Below are 20,326 nucleotides of genomic sequence, written 5' to 3'. Positions count from 1 at the left end.
ATGTGAGTAAATTAAGTAGTTATATATATATATATATATATATATATATATATATGTATATATATATATATATACCACCTCTTTGCAAGTTTATAAGTTCCAAATCTCAGCCACTATTGATCAGAATTAAACAAATAAAGGCTAGTCGGAAAGATAATAACTAGAATTTTGTAGTGAGCTATGTGACATTTGTCTTTAAGGTCGCACATTAGGGGATCATCCATTATCCAGAGCCTATTTTTGGCACTTAGTTACAGCCATAAAATGTTTCAATCATCGTCATTTGGTTTCCAATTTTGCATATTAATTACAAAATATCGGATATTTCCCCACAAATCTCTGGCCTTGATAGAAGGGAGACTAAAACTTGCTGCTATGGTTTCAAATAATCTGAAATAACAGGAAGGGAAGACTTGATTCCAAATATTTCTTATGTTTTATATTTCTCTTCTTTGGTTTTCATACATAAAAGAAAATTTCACAGTGTGCAGGAATTATTTGATACTGGGGGTACTCATAATGTACCTTCTTTCCAAAATAAGGGAGATATAACACATGAGAAATATTTGGAATCAAGTTTCATGATATATACGAGGTTTCTTCAATAAGTTTTTTTGTACAAAGACCCTTTATAAATGTTTGAAATTCTCGCTGTTTGTTTTTTACCCCTTCTCCCCAGTAAATATGCAAATTTTATTCCTGATACATTAGTAATCAATGCACGGGTGGCCTTGTTTCTAGTTTTCCTTTTCTCGGATTAATTCCCCCATACTACCAATATCGTCTTGTTACATGTAAAACGGAAAGAAAAAAAAAGTCACCTATGTAAACGAGAACCTCCTAAGTTAAAATCTTGAATAATTATCTAAACTCAAATGTAAATTAATATTAAGCCGACTTCATAAATTGATAAAAGTTAGTTATTGGATTTTAATTATAAGTTGAAGCTCGGCAGATAAAGCAAAAAAAAAAAAAGAAAAGAATAAAAATAGACAAAGAAATAAAATAAAAAATAAATGAAAGCATTTCCCCGCCCCGCCTCCAAAATACACACACAACGCCGCCCACAATATCCTTATGTAGCTAGAATGAGTCTGCTAGGTTCCCACTTCCGATATGACCCTAATAAAGGGTAGGTCGTTGTTTCCAGACTCTTCAGCTAGGGTTAAAAAAAATGTTTCCAACTTTTGAACCTAATTTGTACTAATTACCGCTAACTGTTTTCTTATTACAGCTTTGACTTTAAAACTCGTAACTAAATTTTACCTATCTTGTCTTGCTTTTTTGGTTCTGTTCTGAAATCTTTGTCAAATATGCTGTTAACCAATATCGTCTTGTTACATGTAAAACGGAAAGAAAAAAAAGTCACCTATCTAAACGAGAACTTCTCAAATTTAAATCTTGAATAATTATCTAAACTCAACTGTAAATTAATATTAAGTCGATTTCACAAATTGATAAAAGTTCATTATTGGATTTTAATTATAAGGTGAAGCTCGAATTATTCAAACTCAAGATACGGAAATGTGTTCACAATATAAAATTTACTCTAGGATAGTGATACAAAATAGTTTTAAAACTAACAAAAACAATAGAAAATAAACAAATAAATAAATTAAAAAAACATGAATATACACAAACGATCACACCCATATGTATGTATATATATGCATATATGTATGTATGTGTATATATATATATATATATATATATATATATATATATGTTTATATATAAACTAACATTAAAAATACAAAAAACAAAAAAAAACATAACATAGATTTAAAATATCCACCTATTAATATGGGAGGGGAGATTATCTTTGTTCTGAATTGATAATGTAGTACCGGACTTTTACTAAGAAGATATTCATCAGTCCCTTGTACCCATTTCCCCATATTTTTTTTAAATTTTTAATTTTTATTGTTTTTAATGGAGAGTAGATAATACAGTGGATGTGTTATCGGCAGCTCCAGTAACTCTCGCTTCTCCTTATTTTTCCCTCAGTCCTCATGCAGATGAGTGATTTTTCTGACAAAGGGTGAATAAAAAGCTGCTTTGAAGGTGTGTAGTACTTGGTAAACACTAGTCTGAGATGTCGGAAATTTTTCTGTCTCTATGTCTATCCTTGTGGCCATGTCACTAGTAAGGGTGCTGGAGGTAAACGTTTTGTCTGGGCTGACGTTATCCGCCTGATAGTCAGGGGCCGAACCTTGGATTAACCAATAAGGAGGCTGTCCTATCAGCAGGCGCAAAGTACTGGAACTGCTGTATTGCCATTTGGTGAATGGATTCTGGACCATGCAGTAGTCTCTGTTGGGGCCTCTCGATGCCATACTCGTGGGTAATTGTTACGGTTTTACCTTTTCATGTGCTACAAAAAAAAATTCCTATCTTTTTCTCTCTAACTTTCCCACTCTGTACTGCTCTAATCAAGTATGCCGACCTGTTCCCCAAATCCCAAGACCTCAACATGAAACATCTCCAGAAAAAACTCGAATAAACCTGGAACACCATCTTCCAACGTAGACCCCTACTACCAGGTCTCCTTCTCCAACATCAGGGGTCTACGTTCCAACCTTCCAGATGGTGAAACCCAATTACAGGAGACGAAACCGGACATATTCTTTCTAACCGAAACTGGAATAGGGCCGACCACTTCCCTAGATGAGTTCATAATTAACAGATACTCTAACTTAACATCTAAATCTGACCCCTAAGATCGCCATGGGCATGGAATATGTGCCTACATTAAAGATGGCTTTCCATGTGGCAGGGATATCTCGAGAGAAGATCCTAATTTACCTTATATGTGCTTCTGGGTTGCACTTGCTTACACCACTGCATTTATATTTGCCCTCTATAGCCCCCACAACAGCGGAGTTACTATCTTTAAGAACATATCTGAGAAAATAGACCACATCCTGTCTGCACACCCCACGGCTAACATCCACATGTGTGGTGACTTCAACGTCCATAACGTGGAATGGCTGACCCACTCCAATAAATCGGACGATTAGGGGAGGTTCTGTTATAATTTTGCCATTGCTTATGTCCTCACTCAGATTGTTCGCGAGCTCACCCGTGTGCCCGATACTACAGGTCAATATGCCAGCCTCATAGACGTTTTTCTCTCAACTTCCCCATAGCTATGTTCATGTTCCGTTCTTTCTATTCTAGGATCCTCTGACCACTCCGTCGTATCAGTTAAGATAAAAATGAAATGTAATAAGTCTCCAGACGTACCCCTCCACCGTACTGTATACCGAAACTCCATGGCTGACTGGGATAGCTTCCGTAGATTTATATCTGATCTACCTCTGAATTCCATGTTTAAAAAGGATGTGTCCTCTATAGCATCAGACCTGACCGAATGGTTAATTGTAGGCATAGACCGATTCATACCATGCAAAAAATTCTAACAAAACCTACCAGCCAGCCATGGTTCTCCCCAGAATGCGATGCTGCCATCGCGCACAGAAATAACATTTCCATGGCTACCAACGTAATAGATGCACTGAGACTAAAGCTGCTTTCAGGAACGCCAGCAACCACTGTAAAAGAGTAATAAAAAATGCAAGAAAGCTATATGCACAGTCTGTTAAAGCCAAGGTAGCTGATCAGTGGCTGTGTTCCAACCAGGTTTGGCAAATAACAAATAGGATCCTGAACAGAAGTGTGCATTCTATCCCAACCATTACAAACGGACCAGAGGTCATCTCCGCAGCTTCAGACAAGGCCAAACTATTTGCCAAGAACTTTGCAGCTAATTCTACCCCATACGACGAAGGCCATCAACTCCCCATATCTCCCCCTATAACACAGAACACGCTAGGTAACATACAACTATCTGTGCATGAGGTCGCCAAGCTAATCAAGAACCTTGATTCCAGTGACGGCATCCTAATTATAGTATTAAAAAAACTTCAACCAGAACTTGCTCCCATACTACCGAAACTGTTTAAACGTTGCCTTAAGGAGAAGTGCTTTCCAACACCCTGGTAAACCTCATCAGTATGCTCTGTATTTAAGAACAGGTGATAAGTCATCTACCTCAGTACAGACCAATAAGTCTCCTGTGTGTTATGAGTAAGTTGCTGGAATCCATATAAAATAGAGAAGTAGTCAACTACCTCAGCAGAAATAACCTTCTTAGTGACACGCAATATGGTTTCAGTTCTGCAAGATCTACCACAGATGTGCTAACGGTTATATCTCATAGGATTAGTGAATCTCTTGACAAAGGCTTCCTTTCGAGGACAATTGCTCTTGACATATCAAAGGCCTTCGATAGGGTATTGCATAAAGTCCTACTTCACAAGATCTCCAGCTACGGTATAACTGGAAATATTCTCTCAATCATTAAATCATTTCTCTCTGATAGGCTCATAAGAGTAGTGGTTGATGGACAAAGATCAGAGGCCTATAGTAGTAATACTGGAGCCCCTCAAGGCTCTATCTTGGGCCCAACTCTTTTCCTGATCTACATCAATGATCTTCCTAAACACAGACTTAAATCATTCGTTGACATCTATGCTGATGACACGACCATCTACAGTAACACATCAAAGGCTGTAAATAACAAAGCTATCTCTGATTCTCTCTCCTTCGATCTCGAACGAGTGGTTCAGTGGGGGAAGACGTGGCTGGTTACCTTTAATGCATCTAAAACCAAACTCCTATCTTTTTTTTCTTTTTTTTACATCATCAACGCTCTGATCCCCATCTGGCATCAATTGAAATGGATGGCTCTCATCTAGGAGAAGCCCCATGTTTTGACAAGCTTCGGGGCTTGACCTTCACTCCTGATCTGAAATGGAATACGTACATCAAGTCTGTTGCCAAGGTCACTGGAAAGATGGTGGGGACCTTCTACTGCTCCAGAAGATATCTCACTACTGATGCAATTCTCTATCTATATAAAAGCCAAGTACGTCCAAGGATTGAATACTGCTGCCATATCTGGGCAGGAGCTGCTAAAAACAGCCTATCCTGCCTTGACATAGTACAAAATAGACTTCGTGGCTTAGTGGGGATGCCCTTTTCTCTACCCTGCAACCTCTCTCCCACAGAAGAGACGTTGCGAGCCTATCCTTGTTTTATCGTTATTTCCATGGCAGGTGCTCGTCTGAACTCCAATCCCTGGTCCCCCCTCGCCAATCTTTCACGAAAAACACCCGTCTAGCTGAATCCACTGTTAAAAATTTCCCCCATCTATATCTGTGCCTAAATCAAAACACAGATTCCATGAACAAAACTTCTTTCTTAGAACTGCACACCTGTGAAACTCTGTTCCGTCTGCCTGTTTCCCTCCGGACTACAACTTGGATGTCTTCAAGTCCAATGTTAACAAATTCCTAATGAACCGCTCCCTTAATTAAACACTTCATCAAATCTCCACACTAATGTAATGTACTTGCAATAACCCTTATCGCTGAGTGGCTTCCGGGCCTTGATAAGTGGTGATCACTGTGTAAAAAAATATATATATCTGGACAGGAGCTGCTAAAAACAGCCTATCCTGCTTTGACAGAGTACAAAATAGACTTCGTGGCTTAGTGGGGGATGCCTTTTTCTCTTCCCTGCAACCTCTCTCCCACAGAAGAGACGTTCTAAGCCTATCTTTGTTTTATCGTTATTTCCATGGCAGGTGCTATTCTGAACTCCAATCTCTGGTCTCCTCTCGCCAATCTTTCACAAAAAACACCCGTCTTGCTGAATCCACTGTCAAAACTTTCCTCATTCTTTATCTATACCTAAATCAAAGTGTAGATTCCATGAACAAAGCTTCTTTTTTAGAAATGCACGCCTGTGGAACTCTGTTCCGTCAGCCTGCTTCCCGCTTTACTACAATTTGGATGTCTTCAAGTCCAACGTAAACAAATTCCTGATGAACCGCCCCCTTAAGTAGACACTTTAAATATCCACATTAACGTACTGTACTTACAATAACCCTTATCCCTGAGTGGCTTCCGGGCCTTGATAAGTGGTGACCACCTTGTAAAAAAAAAAAAAAAAGAATGCAGCACGTTTGACATTGATTAGAAAAATTATTCTAGCATTATTTTTCTTTTTTCTTTTGCCGTCGCATTATTAAAGTAGTTTTTTCTTTTGTTTTTCTGCTTCGACCACTACCTATCATTAACAAATATATATTTATATATATATATATATATATATATATATATATATATAACATTATCTACATGATAGAACGATAAAATCATCGCCCTTGAAAAGATGACATGATTCCATTTCCAGTCGATGAAAACCGTTTTTTTTTTTCTTAATGAAGAAAAAGTTTCCGGCTACAGTTATGGTCTTTGTTGTAGTTTCAAGTAAGGGCCATATCATGCCACCTCACATTTTCAAAGTCAGCTTGAAAGTAAGCAGCAAAGTGTATCTGGATGTGCCGAAGAGTGTGGTGATCCCTGCTGGATGAGGTAGCAGGAGCTGGCGCCGGCCCTCAAGTCCAAAGAGACCCAGGCTTGGCTTCAGAATGAGTGCTACGACTTTGTACTCTTCTTTCTCTTTCCCTCCCCCGACTTGAATCTTCTGGACTACTTCGTTTGTGTCATACATCGTGAACATCACCAACATGACCTCCCATAACAACAAAACCAACCTGATCGCTGCCATCTGCCGAGCTTCCGCCGATGCTTGTGAAAAAGGCACGCTTCAAGTTCCCGACCCGTATTGAGTCTGAGAGCGGCTATACTGAATAGATGTCAGCTCTACTACATAAGTAAATTAACTGTTTCAATAAAAGTTTTAAAATAAAGCTGTGGTGCTTTCTTTATGGCGGCAACTTTATCGTTCCACTTCAAATTGACGTAACAATTTATTATTTCGATAAGAAGGTTCCTGAAAATGGAACAGAGGTTATATCGGCCAAAACGTTGTGAATATCACAGTCAATATGAGAATATGTTGCGACACAAATTAACGAATAAAGAACACAAACGTATAGTTTATTCCTACGCTCTACCAAAGCTTTTTTTCGGAATTTTTGTACGGAATAACTCAGCACTGATGAAAGTTTTTTGTATATATTTTCTGGTGTTCTTACTTTATCTTAAAAAGGAAGTAATGCACTTTTCATGGAATTCCAAATTGCGTTCAGTCTGAAATTTAGTGACAACAAAAGAAAGTGAACAAAAGAAAGAAAAAGGTGCCTTCTAGTAAGCAGGAAGTCTCATCCAAGTCAAATCTAATATAAATACCAGTATTTATATTAGATTAGCCTGGAGGAGATTACTTCGAAGTGGACTAGGGTTTCATGAGTGTACTATTAATACAAGTGCTCAGACGAAAAAGTCTGGAATCTTCTTAAATATATCTCATATATATAAAAAAAAAGCTCAGAACAGCCAAGTGGGACATATAGTTGATTTCACGTGTGTGTGTGTGTGTGTGTGTGTGTGTGTGTGTGTGTGTGTGTGTGTGTGTGTGTGTGTGTGTGTGTGTATTGAGTATTAGTATAGGTTTCTGTATGAGGGTGTTAGAAACTCAGAATAACCCGTACTTTTGATTTTAATTTTTGCAAAAACAATTGTTCATGACAAAATGGAATTGTTTTATTAAAAATAATTTGATATTTGAAAAGAAAAACTTATTTCCTGTTTGCATACAGTGTAAAAAGGTATAAACTGGCCAAACCCGACGGAAGCAGAGTATCCGAAACTGAAAACTTGCCACCATAAGCCGGACAATTAAAATTCCGATATCTTCCGTTTTTATAGGAGAATATAAAAACCCGTAACTGACTCTTTATTATACGATCAAGTTAGACAATTAAAACTCGAGAAGTGGTGACTCAAAGAAATAGTGCCACACACACACACACACACACACACACAAAGTAGCAAAACAGAATTGAGAGTGGAATGGTCATTTTTTTACTAATATATATGTGTGTATTCCTTTTTCTGTAGACCACTGTTAAAGAAAGAGTTTTCAGTTAGCGTAATGCAATACTTTTTTCAAAACAGTGCGTTTGGTTATGCTGTTAATGAAATGTCTAGAATAGAAAATAATCAACAACCTACCAACAAACATACAAAACACATTTAATGAATACAAGTTAATAAACATTCAATTAAAGAAATAAAATAACAATTTATTTCCAGTACATATTTTATTCCAATTATTTCACGTGAAAGACAAAATGTTCGAAAGAAACTATACCAGAAAATTTAAATTTCAGGGTATATTTTACAGCATTTTCTTCTTTGTTTCATGTTTTTAATTGAAATTTTAAAATTACGATTGCTATATGTTATAGTAATACTCAGTTTAGAAAAATAAACAGTGAGAGGCGCCATATATTTTATATGAAATATTACTTCTTGATGGTTTTCTTCTTATTCTATACACACATGTTTCCGACATGTCTGATACTATGAATTCCCTCGCAAGAAGCCAGGACTACCGAGAGGTGATGAGAAAGCGAGATAAGTGGACATCAGATAGAGAGGCAGGAGATGGTCAAGTAGTGACAAGCCTAATAGAAAAGTGGATGTAGCAAGTTGCAGTGACCAGCCGAAGGTGTTTGAGTGAGAGTTCGCACAAAGTCTAGGATTTTCTGTCGAAAGTAGATATATTGATAAGACGAAGCAGACAAGAGTGGACTTTAGTTCACCGAGTAAGTCAACAACTGCAGACAAAAAGAATAGTTACAACTCTGGTATTGTATTTGTTGACGAATTTCACGATATTTGCGATACATAGAAAAATGAAAATGGTTTCTTAATTGTTAGACGTTTAAGAAAAGGTGAATGAAAATGCATAGTATGATATATTTGACTACTGCATTGCAGTGTTCAAAATATTATTTTGTTGGTATATTTTGTCGAATTTCATCCTTGTGTATAATTAATACTTACTAAGAAAAGTCAACTTTAAAATCTTACCCTAAAAAGGTGGATGGTGAAAAAACATTGATATTGATTAGGCAAATCTTAAAAACTAAAGTTTCAAGAATTATTATAGAGCGATTTCATATCTACTGAGATGTTAATTACCAAAGGAAAAAAATAGTTCAAGGAAAAAATTGTTAGAAGAGATGCTTGTAAGGTAAAGACTCGTAGATCTTTTTTAATATAACGTATAAACAAAACCTGTAATGTAATTTCGAATAAATACAAAATGTCCGGATTTCTGCGAAAACACCTTGTTTTTCCTTGGATTAGAGCATCTGAATTACATAGCGTTTAGTTTCCGTTAAATACGGAGATAAAGCTACATTCAATTTCAGATTAGTTTCGAAAAAAAAATTGTTTATGATCAGCGATGTGCGATCCACCTACTGTTACTTGTTGTTGCGTTCACCCTGGATCGGTTGAGCCGGCTCATCCAACATCCCGTAAAACAGCCGGCCAAACGCGGCGGTCTGAGGCTGTTTCCGCTACAAGCATAAGCCATTCGTGGTTCCATCGGCGGAGCCTGTAGAGCCACAGCCCAAGGATCATTTAAACATGCTGTTTCACGAGGTCATGAGCCAGGTCTTGGGTTGGCCACCGCGCCGTTTCTTCCCGTCTAGAAGTGGTGGTGGTTCGATTGCTTAACGAATGAGTTTTGATAAAGCGCATTACCGAACCAAGGAAGGCGTCTGGCAAGGAGGGATTCTTGAAGGGAGCGTATCTTGCAGCGTTTCCGGACTAAGCTTCTGACTGCTGGTTTCTCTCCAACTGAAAGACAGCCGATTGTCCTCGACACGGAAACTCTCGAAAAGGTCAACAACAGACTAAGGGGAAGAAGATATTCACAACCGCATCAGCAATGCTCTTCTCGCCTTCTCATCTGCGATCGCGGCTCTGGTCCAGGAAGGAGATAAGGCTCAACAAAGATCAGGATCTGCCAGCCCTTGGTCCGCAGTATTCAGCTTTATGTCTCCGAAACCTGGCCTATGCATGCAAGTGACTTCGCAAGCTGGAGGCATTCGGCCATTATTGCCTACGCCGCATCCACTGGCAACAATTTATCTCTAACAACACCAACTGTGAAGATTGTTCAACTTGTTCTTAATATTGCTTCACTTTTATTAGAGGATATCACAACATTTTCCTGGTTCTCTTATCTGAATACCCGATTTTTAAAAGAATTAAATTATTGCCAGCACTAAAAGAAAGAATACTGTAAATATCCGATGCACACAAATAATGTGTCTACATCAGTATTCGTTGTTAAATGCAATGAATATTAGATCATAATGTTCCAGTATATAATTAGAAAATAAAAATAAGTATGTCAAACAAAACTGGTTTAACAGACTGGTTAAAACAAAATTTGTTTAAAATAAATGTCTACATAGTCATACAATCATTGTAAGTAATTACAAAATCTTTAAACTTAATTTTGAATGAACTTTTAGATATCAAAGAAATGGATTTACTATTGAACATGGTAAATCATTTAGATTCATCGCGTGTATCGAAAAGAAACTAATATTTTCGTGATTTTTATTAGGAAATCTGCTTTTGTCTAACGTTCGGATTTTGTAATTTCCAAAGCTTTGATTGTTGGCTATGTAAAAATTGCTGCTTTTTGTTTTTAATTCAAACTAATTTCACTTGAGACATATTTTTTTAAATCACGAAACATCTGAATTTTCAGACATACACGTATGCACTTAACAGATCTTATTTCAATTGTATTTTCATAAAAATAATTGAATATCGATTTCTATTCGTTTCACATAAATATCGATGTTTTGTAAAATTCAATACTTGAGACGGTTAAATGTTGTGGAGATGAAAAACAAAAAATAATTACATAAATTTCTTTTATGTACTTGTTTATCCTAAACATCATATATAACTTACTTTTCAAGTTTTCGTTTTTATGATATCTGAAATGTTAAAAACATTTTGTGTCAGGTTCAAAAGGAGTCTTTAAAAATTCAAAATGTGATAGATGAAGGCTTGCATTGGGTTGCTAACTGCATTCGTAATAAAAAAAAACAAATAACACTGCTGTTGATGTAAAAATGACTTGAAAAATCGTGTTTTTTTAAATTCTGATGAATTAAAAGTCCATTTAAATTGAAGCTGCACTTTTTCGAATTCAGAAATCGTCTTGTTTTCTCAACAGCAATCCAAACAGACATTATTTACATCGTATTATTCAATGATGAATGCATAAAAAGTCAGTTATTTTACAGAATTTTTGTATTTTACAATAGCATTTTTTAAACCTGGCAACGATTCAAGTACTTGTTGCCCAGTCTTGTATTGTCATGAAGCCGAAACTGTCAAAGAACCAAGTTCTTCGCTTTTTGGAGAGTTTTTGTTTGATTTCTGACACGGCAAAATAGTCAATCGGAAGCGTTCATTGATGAAGACGTATACAAACGGGTTCACGCATGCGTTACCAAACGCAAAATAGGCGCACGTCATCAACATCCAGGAATGCATTCGAAAGTGTTCGTAGGTGCCGTCGTACTGGACACAAATGAAAGCGATAAATATTGGAAGCCACATCAGAAAAAATAGCAGAACGAGTAATACCAGAACCCGTATTATTCGGTAACTACGAGCAGATCGCATTTTAGCACCGGATGATTGACACCGCAATAGGTCTTCAGCGTTCTGACTCGCTCTGCTCTCCTTGCGATGAATCGTTTTCCTAGACTCCCAAAACTTATGAAACACACGATAATAATTATGAGTTAGAAGGCTTAGGGGTAGCACGAAACCCATCACAAAGAGACAAGTGACAAATACCACTGATATGTACACGGTTTCGTTCCGTGGCCAAGTCAAAGTGCAAATCTTTACAGTCTCGTTGCCGACAAAGAAGGATTTAACATTGAAAAAAGCCGCCATGGGGATAGATAACGTAAAGGCAAACACCCAAATTATGATAATGATTATAACAGCCATTCGAAGTGTTATGCGACACTGGTTTGGCCGTACGATACAAATGAAACGGTCAATGCTAATGACCGTCATCGTCCAGATAACCGCAAGCATGCAAACAAACTCCATGTAGACCAACATATGACAGATGAAAGAACCAAGAATCCAAGTTCCTGTGACGCGTATAACTCCGATTAGAGGACATCCGGTCGTAAAGAGTATATCAGCCACAGCTAAATTTGCTATGAAACAGTTGGTGACTGTCTTCAGCTGATGGACGCGTACCACGCGGACAACGATCATAAGATTGGCGACAAGAGATATAATAAAGATGACGTTGAAGATGAGGGCCTCTATGATGCCAATGCCATACCAAGGCCGATTAAATTCTGAAAAGAAAGTGAAATAACTCCGATTACCCCAACCGTACAATGTGTCAACTCCAAAAAAATATGATTCGTTGAGTGAGCGTGACATTTTCGTTCTGTTCGCTAAAAACCTCTTGAAAGTTTAGTCTAAAAACGTGGAAAACTGAAGCGAATTTTTAAATAGTTAGCTTTACTTTGGTAAGGTTATAGTTTATGGGATTAAAAGTAAAAAAAACCCGAACTTTTCCATGATTATGAAATACAAGTGCAGTAGAAAATCCAAGCTCCTGGTCTCTGGTTTTGGTAAAATTAAGATTTTGTTATCCGATGTTGAATTTTTAACAACTTTTTCACATGAATGTCACTGGAATGCCAAGTAATTGATGTGGAATTATGGAAATCTGAAAATAAAAATGAAAAATATTTTAGAAGGAATTTAACAAAAAATCAAATAAGATCAAAGAAAACACAAACTGTATATTTGGCGATAAAATTCCACTACAGACTTAGACATGACAGAAAAAAATGGCCGCTTCTATAAAAATCAGGATGCTTTTTATAGATGCTGTTCTAATCTATTTTGAAGAAATTGCTCAATATTAGAGATTAAGAATCGACATAACGAGGATTAAATTATGCAAATTAAAAAAATCTATTGTCCAAAAATAGATGATTTCATTATTTTATGGAGTTTCTTTAATTAGGTATTTTTATTAAGAGGAAATAACTATCAAATAAGAGTATAGAATTGCTAATTAGCAACAAAATTTGAAACTTTACATTTTACAGAACTTTAAATTATTATGCTGATAACTAGCAATCTTATTCTTTTATCTGCTAGTTATTCTCAGCTAAAGTAAAAAAAAAGTTTTAACACTCATATAAGAAAATAATCTTTGTATCGCCTATTTAAAATAAACTTTGCAAATTATGTGCAGCATTGAATTTCACATATCTCTCATATTATATATATATGAGAGAAAATTATATATAATTTATCCTGCGGAATTTAAAAAGTGAAATTTGAATACTAATACGTCTGGCACCTGAATAACTGAGAATTTTGAAAAACATTCTCACATAAATTTGCTTCAAAATGATTTTAATAAAAAAGAACAGAAAATTTTTTTTTGATCAATTTATGTAATTGCTCGTGTGCGATATGTCCCATCATAACAAAAATAACTGGCTCTCAGCTTTTCTGGACGAACAATAACGTTCGAAATAAAATCGTTGAATTTTATGAAAAAATATTTTATTAACAAAGCACATTTGAGTGTTAACATTATTGCAAAAGAAATACAAGAATTTCCGGGCAGAGGCGCTTGTTTATCGCCATTAAATTATAAAGAAACTGCGCCATACTTTTAGGTTAATAAACCCAGACAATGACAACGTTTTTTTTTTTGTTGCTGTTTCTTTTCGTTCGTGACTAAGCAAAAAAAAATTGCTTTGATGATGGTTCACATGACCGACCAAATGATTTGTCCAGTTCCTTTCGTAACCGAATTCCATTTCCGTTTTCTTTGTACTGATGCTGTCGGCCATAATGTTCTTTTTGTTCTTATCTGATTTTAAGAATTGAGTAAAGCTCTTTACTAGTGGTTTCTTCCGTTCACGTGTGCACCACTCGTCAACTGCACACATCGTCGCTGAACAATATGCAAGCAATACTAATTTGCTATCTCGAGATTTTATTAAATTTGCTTGCTATTTTTTTTTCTTGTTTTTGCGGATATTTTAGTCGGCCCGCTTTCAGTTGTTCAAATATTTTCTGAATGAAACTCATTAACGCTGGGATTTTCTAGACACTTATTTTTCGTTATAAAGTCTTTACTATGAAGTTTGAATGAAATAAACCGACCACCAAGATCTCTGAATGCGGAAGGATCAAAAATACATCTTTAAAATAAGTGTGGCTATTACATTTTATAAACTAATATCGCTGTTAACGATGTTTTCAAATATTGTTTTTTTATATATAAAACTAGCCTGGGTGCCCACTATTGCCCGAGTGTTTGGAGGTGTGTGTTGAGCAAAAAAAGCGGCAGTAGGAACGGATGCTCGAACCCGTACCGAAAAGGATGAAAAAAAAACGTGAAAAACGTGATGTCTTTGCTGTTACGCCCATCGCAAAACCGGAAGTGACGTAGGGTTAAATTAAGGCTAGTCAATCGAAAAGAGAGGATGACTTTCGAAAATATTGGCGAAAAAATGCGACCCCTCCCTGTAGTACCCAGTTGAGAGTGAAGGAATTGGTGTTTTTGCCAATTTTTCGATATTTGTCGTCCAAAGACTAGAGCTTCAAAGCGATACCGATCTTGTGAAAATCCGTCGCCTTTGTTGAAAGTTTTAGGAAGACATACAAACATACATTTAAACAGACAGGTGAGATTTGTATTATAGATTCAATTTGTTTCCCTTCCTTATTTATGATTTCATATGCTGACGTGGAAAATCATTTGCATTCTATATTTTTACTTAAATTTAATTATGTATTAGTTATTCCACTAAACCTACGTATATGAGAAGTGACATGATTGAATATATATTGTGAAAATAAGTCAACACATGCGTTTGAACTTACACATATTTTATATATATAAATGCATAAAATATATATGCATTTATAAACAATAACAAACCGCCCGTAGTTGTCTGTGTGTATGTTTAGATGCCCCGTTAAATCACAAACAATGAAGCAAATAACAAAAATTTCGTATATTCTGAAAGTGTATTGCCCCGGATGAATAATATATAAAATTTAAAAGAAAATATTTATTTCTTATTGAAAAATTGAGTCAGATTTTGTCAAGGGGGTCGGTTTTCATACATTTTGAATGTAATAATGTGTTTATATGGAAAAATACCAACTCAGTCCTTGAGTTTATTATATAAAAAGTTGTGTTTATGTCCAGATAGAGACGACTAGGCCGTGTAGAGTATAGTGATGGATTGTTTAGAAAGAGAGGAATATGGTAGGTGTTAGGTAGTAAGTCGAAATAAGAACGTATTTCTTAGTTATCTATCTATTTCTGTATCTATCAATCTCGATCTATCTAACTGGAGAGATAAACAAGAAATGAATATGAAGAATGTTGATAAAAGGCGGTCAAAATATGGCAGGTCTGGATCGTATACGAGTTTACCGGGAGTATCTGGTCATCTGACTGATCTACATGTGAGTTACGTGGATCAGGTTAGCTGGAGATCATAGGAGTTGGAATTTGGACGTTGAGCAGAGTGGACGATTTAAGATGTCGTCCTCCCTGCACTGGGGAGGGGGCTGACGTGTGTCAGAATGGCGATCTACAATTGATCACGCAAGCAAAGATATTCACTTTCAATTCTTCTGCGATCAACATCTGGAAAGTAAATAAAAACTATATAAAAACCAACCAGCGTTCTTTGAAATGAATATTCGCCCAAACAGGTTCCAGCATCCCCTCCAAGAACAAAATTAATTCCAGGTGGACAAGAACAACAACGAATGAAAGTGAGATATAATAATACATGTATCACTCTTTCACGCTCTCTCTCACACACACAATTAGATATAAATATAGCATAAATAGACAGCAACAACATAACCTAGGGTTCAAATAGTGAAGAAAACATAAACATATAGTGACGTGTATACGCATCAGAATGAACCCTTCGTCCCAAGTACACATATCGACATATGGTGCTATGGTATACATTACACAACAGACCCCTTTATGGGCCAATCACACAATCAAATATGTAGAGAAATCTTTACAGACCTAGGTTATATTTTTGCCCGAACAACACCTGGCAGTCCTGCTAGTTATATTTAATAGCAAATTAATGATAATATTTTCTATATTCTTGAAAATCTGTTTCATTCTGTCCAATAATAGCTTAGTGTATATTTCATTAAAGTTCGCGATAAAATATTTTCAGCGGGGTATTATTCTTCAGAATCGCTTTATGATAGAAAAAAGATAAATTAGCCACCTTTTACACAAGTAAATACAGTTTCTATCAAACTGGAATTTCGTATATAAATGAAACAGACATAAATAGACGAACAAACACGTCTGAAATTAGTATAAATACACGCCCTTCTATTCAGCTACTATTGTCTACTTAGAAAACAGTCACTGCGCTTACTCATATCTTATTTCCCTCTATCTTCGGAGACAAGAGTTCGTGCACAAGAAAGCACTCACACTTAAAAAGTTTTAGCAGTTTGTACAACTCTCTTTGAACTATGACTAATAAGTATCTTTTACGAAGATCACTTGAATGCTAAAATCTTAGATATAAAAACATACACTGATATTCATTTAAACATTCATAAACAATATAATATTATATAAGGATTATATAAGAGTATCGTTCAATAATAAACCCTATTTTTAACGAGAAAAGTTGAAGAGCTACGTAGATGGGAGAGGTACTATTAAAATTTTCAATGTACTTTTGTCAGTGACGCATCTCTACTGCTAACGCAGGTCTATCACTCAATATTTGCAACACGGATGAAACTTTCAGGTTATTAATGCATTAGATATTCTACACGATTTATACTTGGGTAATATTTGCGTAAAAAGGTTATAATAAACAGACCTCTTTCTATATATATTTGTGTCTGGGTGTGTTTTATATCGAAATGCGACTCAGAAGAATCTGAAATTGATAATCTAAAAAAATGCCACTCTAAAGGAACAGTCCGATTTTTACCAAAGTCAACACTTTTATATAATATCACATCACAAGTGCATTGGAGAAGTTTTATCAGCCCACAAGCAGGAAGGCATAGTGAATAAAATCAACAGTAGGTTCTTTGTTAAAACAGTGGAGTGTTCGAAATGAGTATTTCTATTTAGATCACACTTGAACCACAATACTCGAGTTTTGCATTTTTTTTTTACATGGGGGTCACCACTTATCAAGGCCCGTAGGCAACTCAGGAATAAGGATTATTGCATGTACAGTAATCAGTGAGATAGTATTGTAGTAATCATTAGTATTGGGAGGTTTGATAGAGTGTCTTACTAAAGGGGGTGGTTTGTCAGGAGTTTGTTTATGTTGGACTTGAAGACGTCCAAGTTGTAGTCAGGTGGGAAACAGGCAAGCGGCAGAGAGTTCCACTGGCGTGCAGTTCTAAGAAAGAAGCTTTGCTCATGGAATCTACGTTTAGGTTTAGGCACAGATAAAGAGTGGGGAAAATTATTGACAGTAGTTTCAGCTAGACGGGTGTTTCTTGTGAAAGATTGGCGAGGAGGGACGAGGGATTTGAGCTCAGACGAGCACCTGCCATGGAAATAACGATAACACAAAGACTGGCTTGCAACGTCTCTTCTGTGGGAGAGATGTTGCAGGGTAGAGAAAAGGGCATCCCCCACTAAGCCACGAAGTCTATTTTGTACTATGTCAAGGCAGGATAGGCTGTTTTTAGCAGCTCCTGGCCAGATGTGGCAGCATTACTCCATCCTTGGACGTACTTCGCTTTTATTCAGATAGAGAATTGCATCAGTAGTGAGATATCTTCTGGAGCGGTAGAAATATTCCACCATTTTCCCAGCGTCCCTGGCAACAGACTTGATGTACGTGTTCCATTTCAGGTCAGGAGTAGAGGTCAAGCCCAGAAGCTTGTCAAAACATGGAACCTCCCCAAGACGAGAGCCATCCATTTCAATTGATGCCAGATGGGGATCAGAGCGTTGATGATGTAAAGATAGAAGTTTGATTTTGGATGCATTAAAAGTGACCAGCCACCTCTTCCCCCATTGTACCATGCGCTCAAGATCAGAGGAGAGAGAATTAAAGAGAACTTTGTTATTTACGGCCTTTGATGTGTTGCCATAGATGGTCGTGTCATCAGCATAGATGTCAACGAATGATTTAAGTATGTGTTTTGGGAGATCATTGATGTGGATCAGGAAGAGAGTTGGGCCCAGGATGGACCCCCTGGGGGAATCCAGCATTAATACTGTGGGCCTCTGATTTCTGCCCATCAACCACTACTCTTATGAGCCTATCAGAGAGAAATGATGTAATGATTGAGAAAACATTTCCAGTTATACCGTAGTTGGAAATTTTGTGAAGTAGGCCCTTATGCCATACCTTATCCAAGGCCTTCGATATGTCAAGCTCAATTGCCCTGGAAAGGAAGCCTTTGTCAAGAGATTCATTAATCCTATGAGATATAACCGTAAGCACATCTGCGGTAGATCTTGCAGAACGGAAACCATATTACATGTCACTAAGAAGGTTGTTTCTGTTGAGGTGGTTGACTACTTCTTTGTTTAATATAGATTCCAACAACTTACTCATGACACACAGGAGACTTATTGGTCTGTACTGAGAGGGAGATGACTTATCACCTGAATTCTTAAACACAGAGCATACTGATGAGGTTTTCCAGGGTGTGTGAAAGCACTTCTCCTTAGGGCAACGCTTTTGTAAGTATGGGGCAAGTTCTGGTTGGAGCTTTTTCAGCACTATAACTGGAATACCGTAAGGGCCAGTTGCTTTACTGGAATCAAGGTTCTTGATTAGTTTGGCGACCTCACGCACGGATATTTGTATGTTGCATAGCGTGTTGTCTGTTATAGGAGGAAATACAGGGAGTTGATGACCTTCATCACATAGGGTAGAATTAGCTGCAAAGTTCTTGGCAAATAGTCTGGCCTTGTCTGATGCTGACTGATGACCTCAGGTCCATTGATGATAGTTGGGATAGAACACACGCTTCTGTTTAAGATCCTGTTTGCTATTTGCTAGAACTGGTGGGAACCAAGCCGCTGCTCAGCTACCTTGGATTTAACAGACTGAGCATATAGCTCTCTTGCATGTTTTATTACTCCTTTGCAGTGGCTGCTGGCAGTCCTGAAAGTAGCTTTAGTCTCAGTACATCTATTACGTTGGTAGCTATGGAAAAAATGATTTCTGTGCGCGATGGCAGTAGAACATTCAGGGAAGAACCATGGCTGGCTGGTAGGTTTTTGTTGGAAATTTTTAGATGGTATGAATCGGTCTATGCCTATAATTAACCATTCGGTGAGGTCTGATACTATAGAGGACACATCCTTTTTAAACATGGAATGCAGAGGTAAATCAGATATGAATGTACGGAAGCTATCCCAGTCAGCCATAGAGTATCGATATACAGTACGGTGGCGAGGAACGTCTGAAGACTTATTACATTTCATTTTTATCTGAACTGCTACAACAGAGTGGTCAGAGGATCCCAGAGGAGATAGAACGGAACATGAACACAGCTCAGGGGAAGTTGTGAGGAAAAGGTCTAGAAGGCTTGCATATTGACCGGGTGTATCGGGCACACTGGTGGGTTTGTGAACAATGTGAGTGAGGTCATAGGCAATGGCAAAATCATTAAAACCTCTCCTCGTCATCGATTTTATTTGAGTGGGCCAGCCATTCCACATTATGGACGTTGAAGTAACCGCAAATGTGAATGTTAGTCGAAGGATGAGCAGACATGATGTGGTCAGTTTTCTCAGATATGCTCTTAAATATAGTAACCCCACTGTTGTGGGGTCGATAAAGGGAAAATATAAATGCAGTGGTGTAAGCTAGTGCAACCCGGAAGCACATATAAGTTAAATTAGAGTCTTTTCTGGTGATATCTCTACCACATGGAAAGCTATCTTTGATGTAGGCACATATTCCATGCCCATGGCGATCTTGGGGGTCAGATTTAGATGTTAAGTTAGAGTATCCTTTAATTATGAATTCGTCTAGAGAAGTGGTTGGCCCTATGCCAGTTTCACTTTAAAAGAATAAGTCCGGTTTCGTCTCCTTTAATTGTGTTTCAACCTCTGGAAGGTTGGAACGTAGACCCCTGATGTTGGAGAAGGAGACCTGGTAGTAGAGGTCTACGTTGGAGGATTGGATTCTAGGTTTATTCGTTTTTCTTTTTTTGAGATTTCTCATGATTGTTGAGGTATTGGGGTTTGTGGAGCAGGTCGGTAGACTTGGTTGGAGCAGGACAGAGAGGGATAATAAGAGAGAAAAAGACAATATTTTTTTTTTGTTTTGTGGCACATGATAAGGTAAAGCCGTAACAATCACCCACTAGTATGGCATCGAGAGGCCCAACCAGAAACT

At 37.1% G+C, this 20,326-nt stretch overlaps 1 protein-coding gene across 2 annotated transcripts in view; it reads right to left on the bottom strand.

Annotated features, from left to right (window-relative positions):
* Window positions 1–8,100: 8,100 nt before the first annotated feature.
* Window positions 8,101–20,326, bottom strand: part of LOC145283477 (free fatty acid receptor 4-like) — a 123,684-nt gene continuing 111,458 nt past the window's right edge. For both annotated transcript variants that reach the window (XM_080132286.1, XM_080132288.1), the window contains exon 2: window positions 8,101–12,627. In XM_080132286.1, coding sequence (XP_079988412.1) covers window positions 11,235–12,335 — 1,101 coding nt within the window. In that variant the 5' untranslated portion in view covers window positions 12,336–12,627 and the 3' untranslated portion in view covers window positions 8,101–11,234. The remainder of the gene's footprint in view (window positions 12,628–20,326) is intronic.

The sequence above is a fragment of the Euprymna scolopes genome, chromosome 8 (assembly GCF_053919585.1).
Source record: "Euprymna scolopes isolate OS-2025 chromosome 8, ASM5391958v1, whole genome shotgun sequence".
Classification (NCBI taxonomy): Eukaryota; Metazoa; Mollusca; class Cephalopoda; order Sepiida; family Sepiolidae; genus Euprymna; species Euprymna scolopes.
This window is presented reverse-complemented; position numbering and strand designations above follow the sequence as displayed.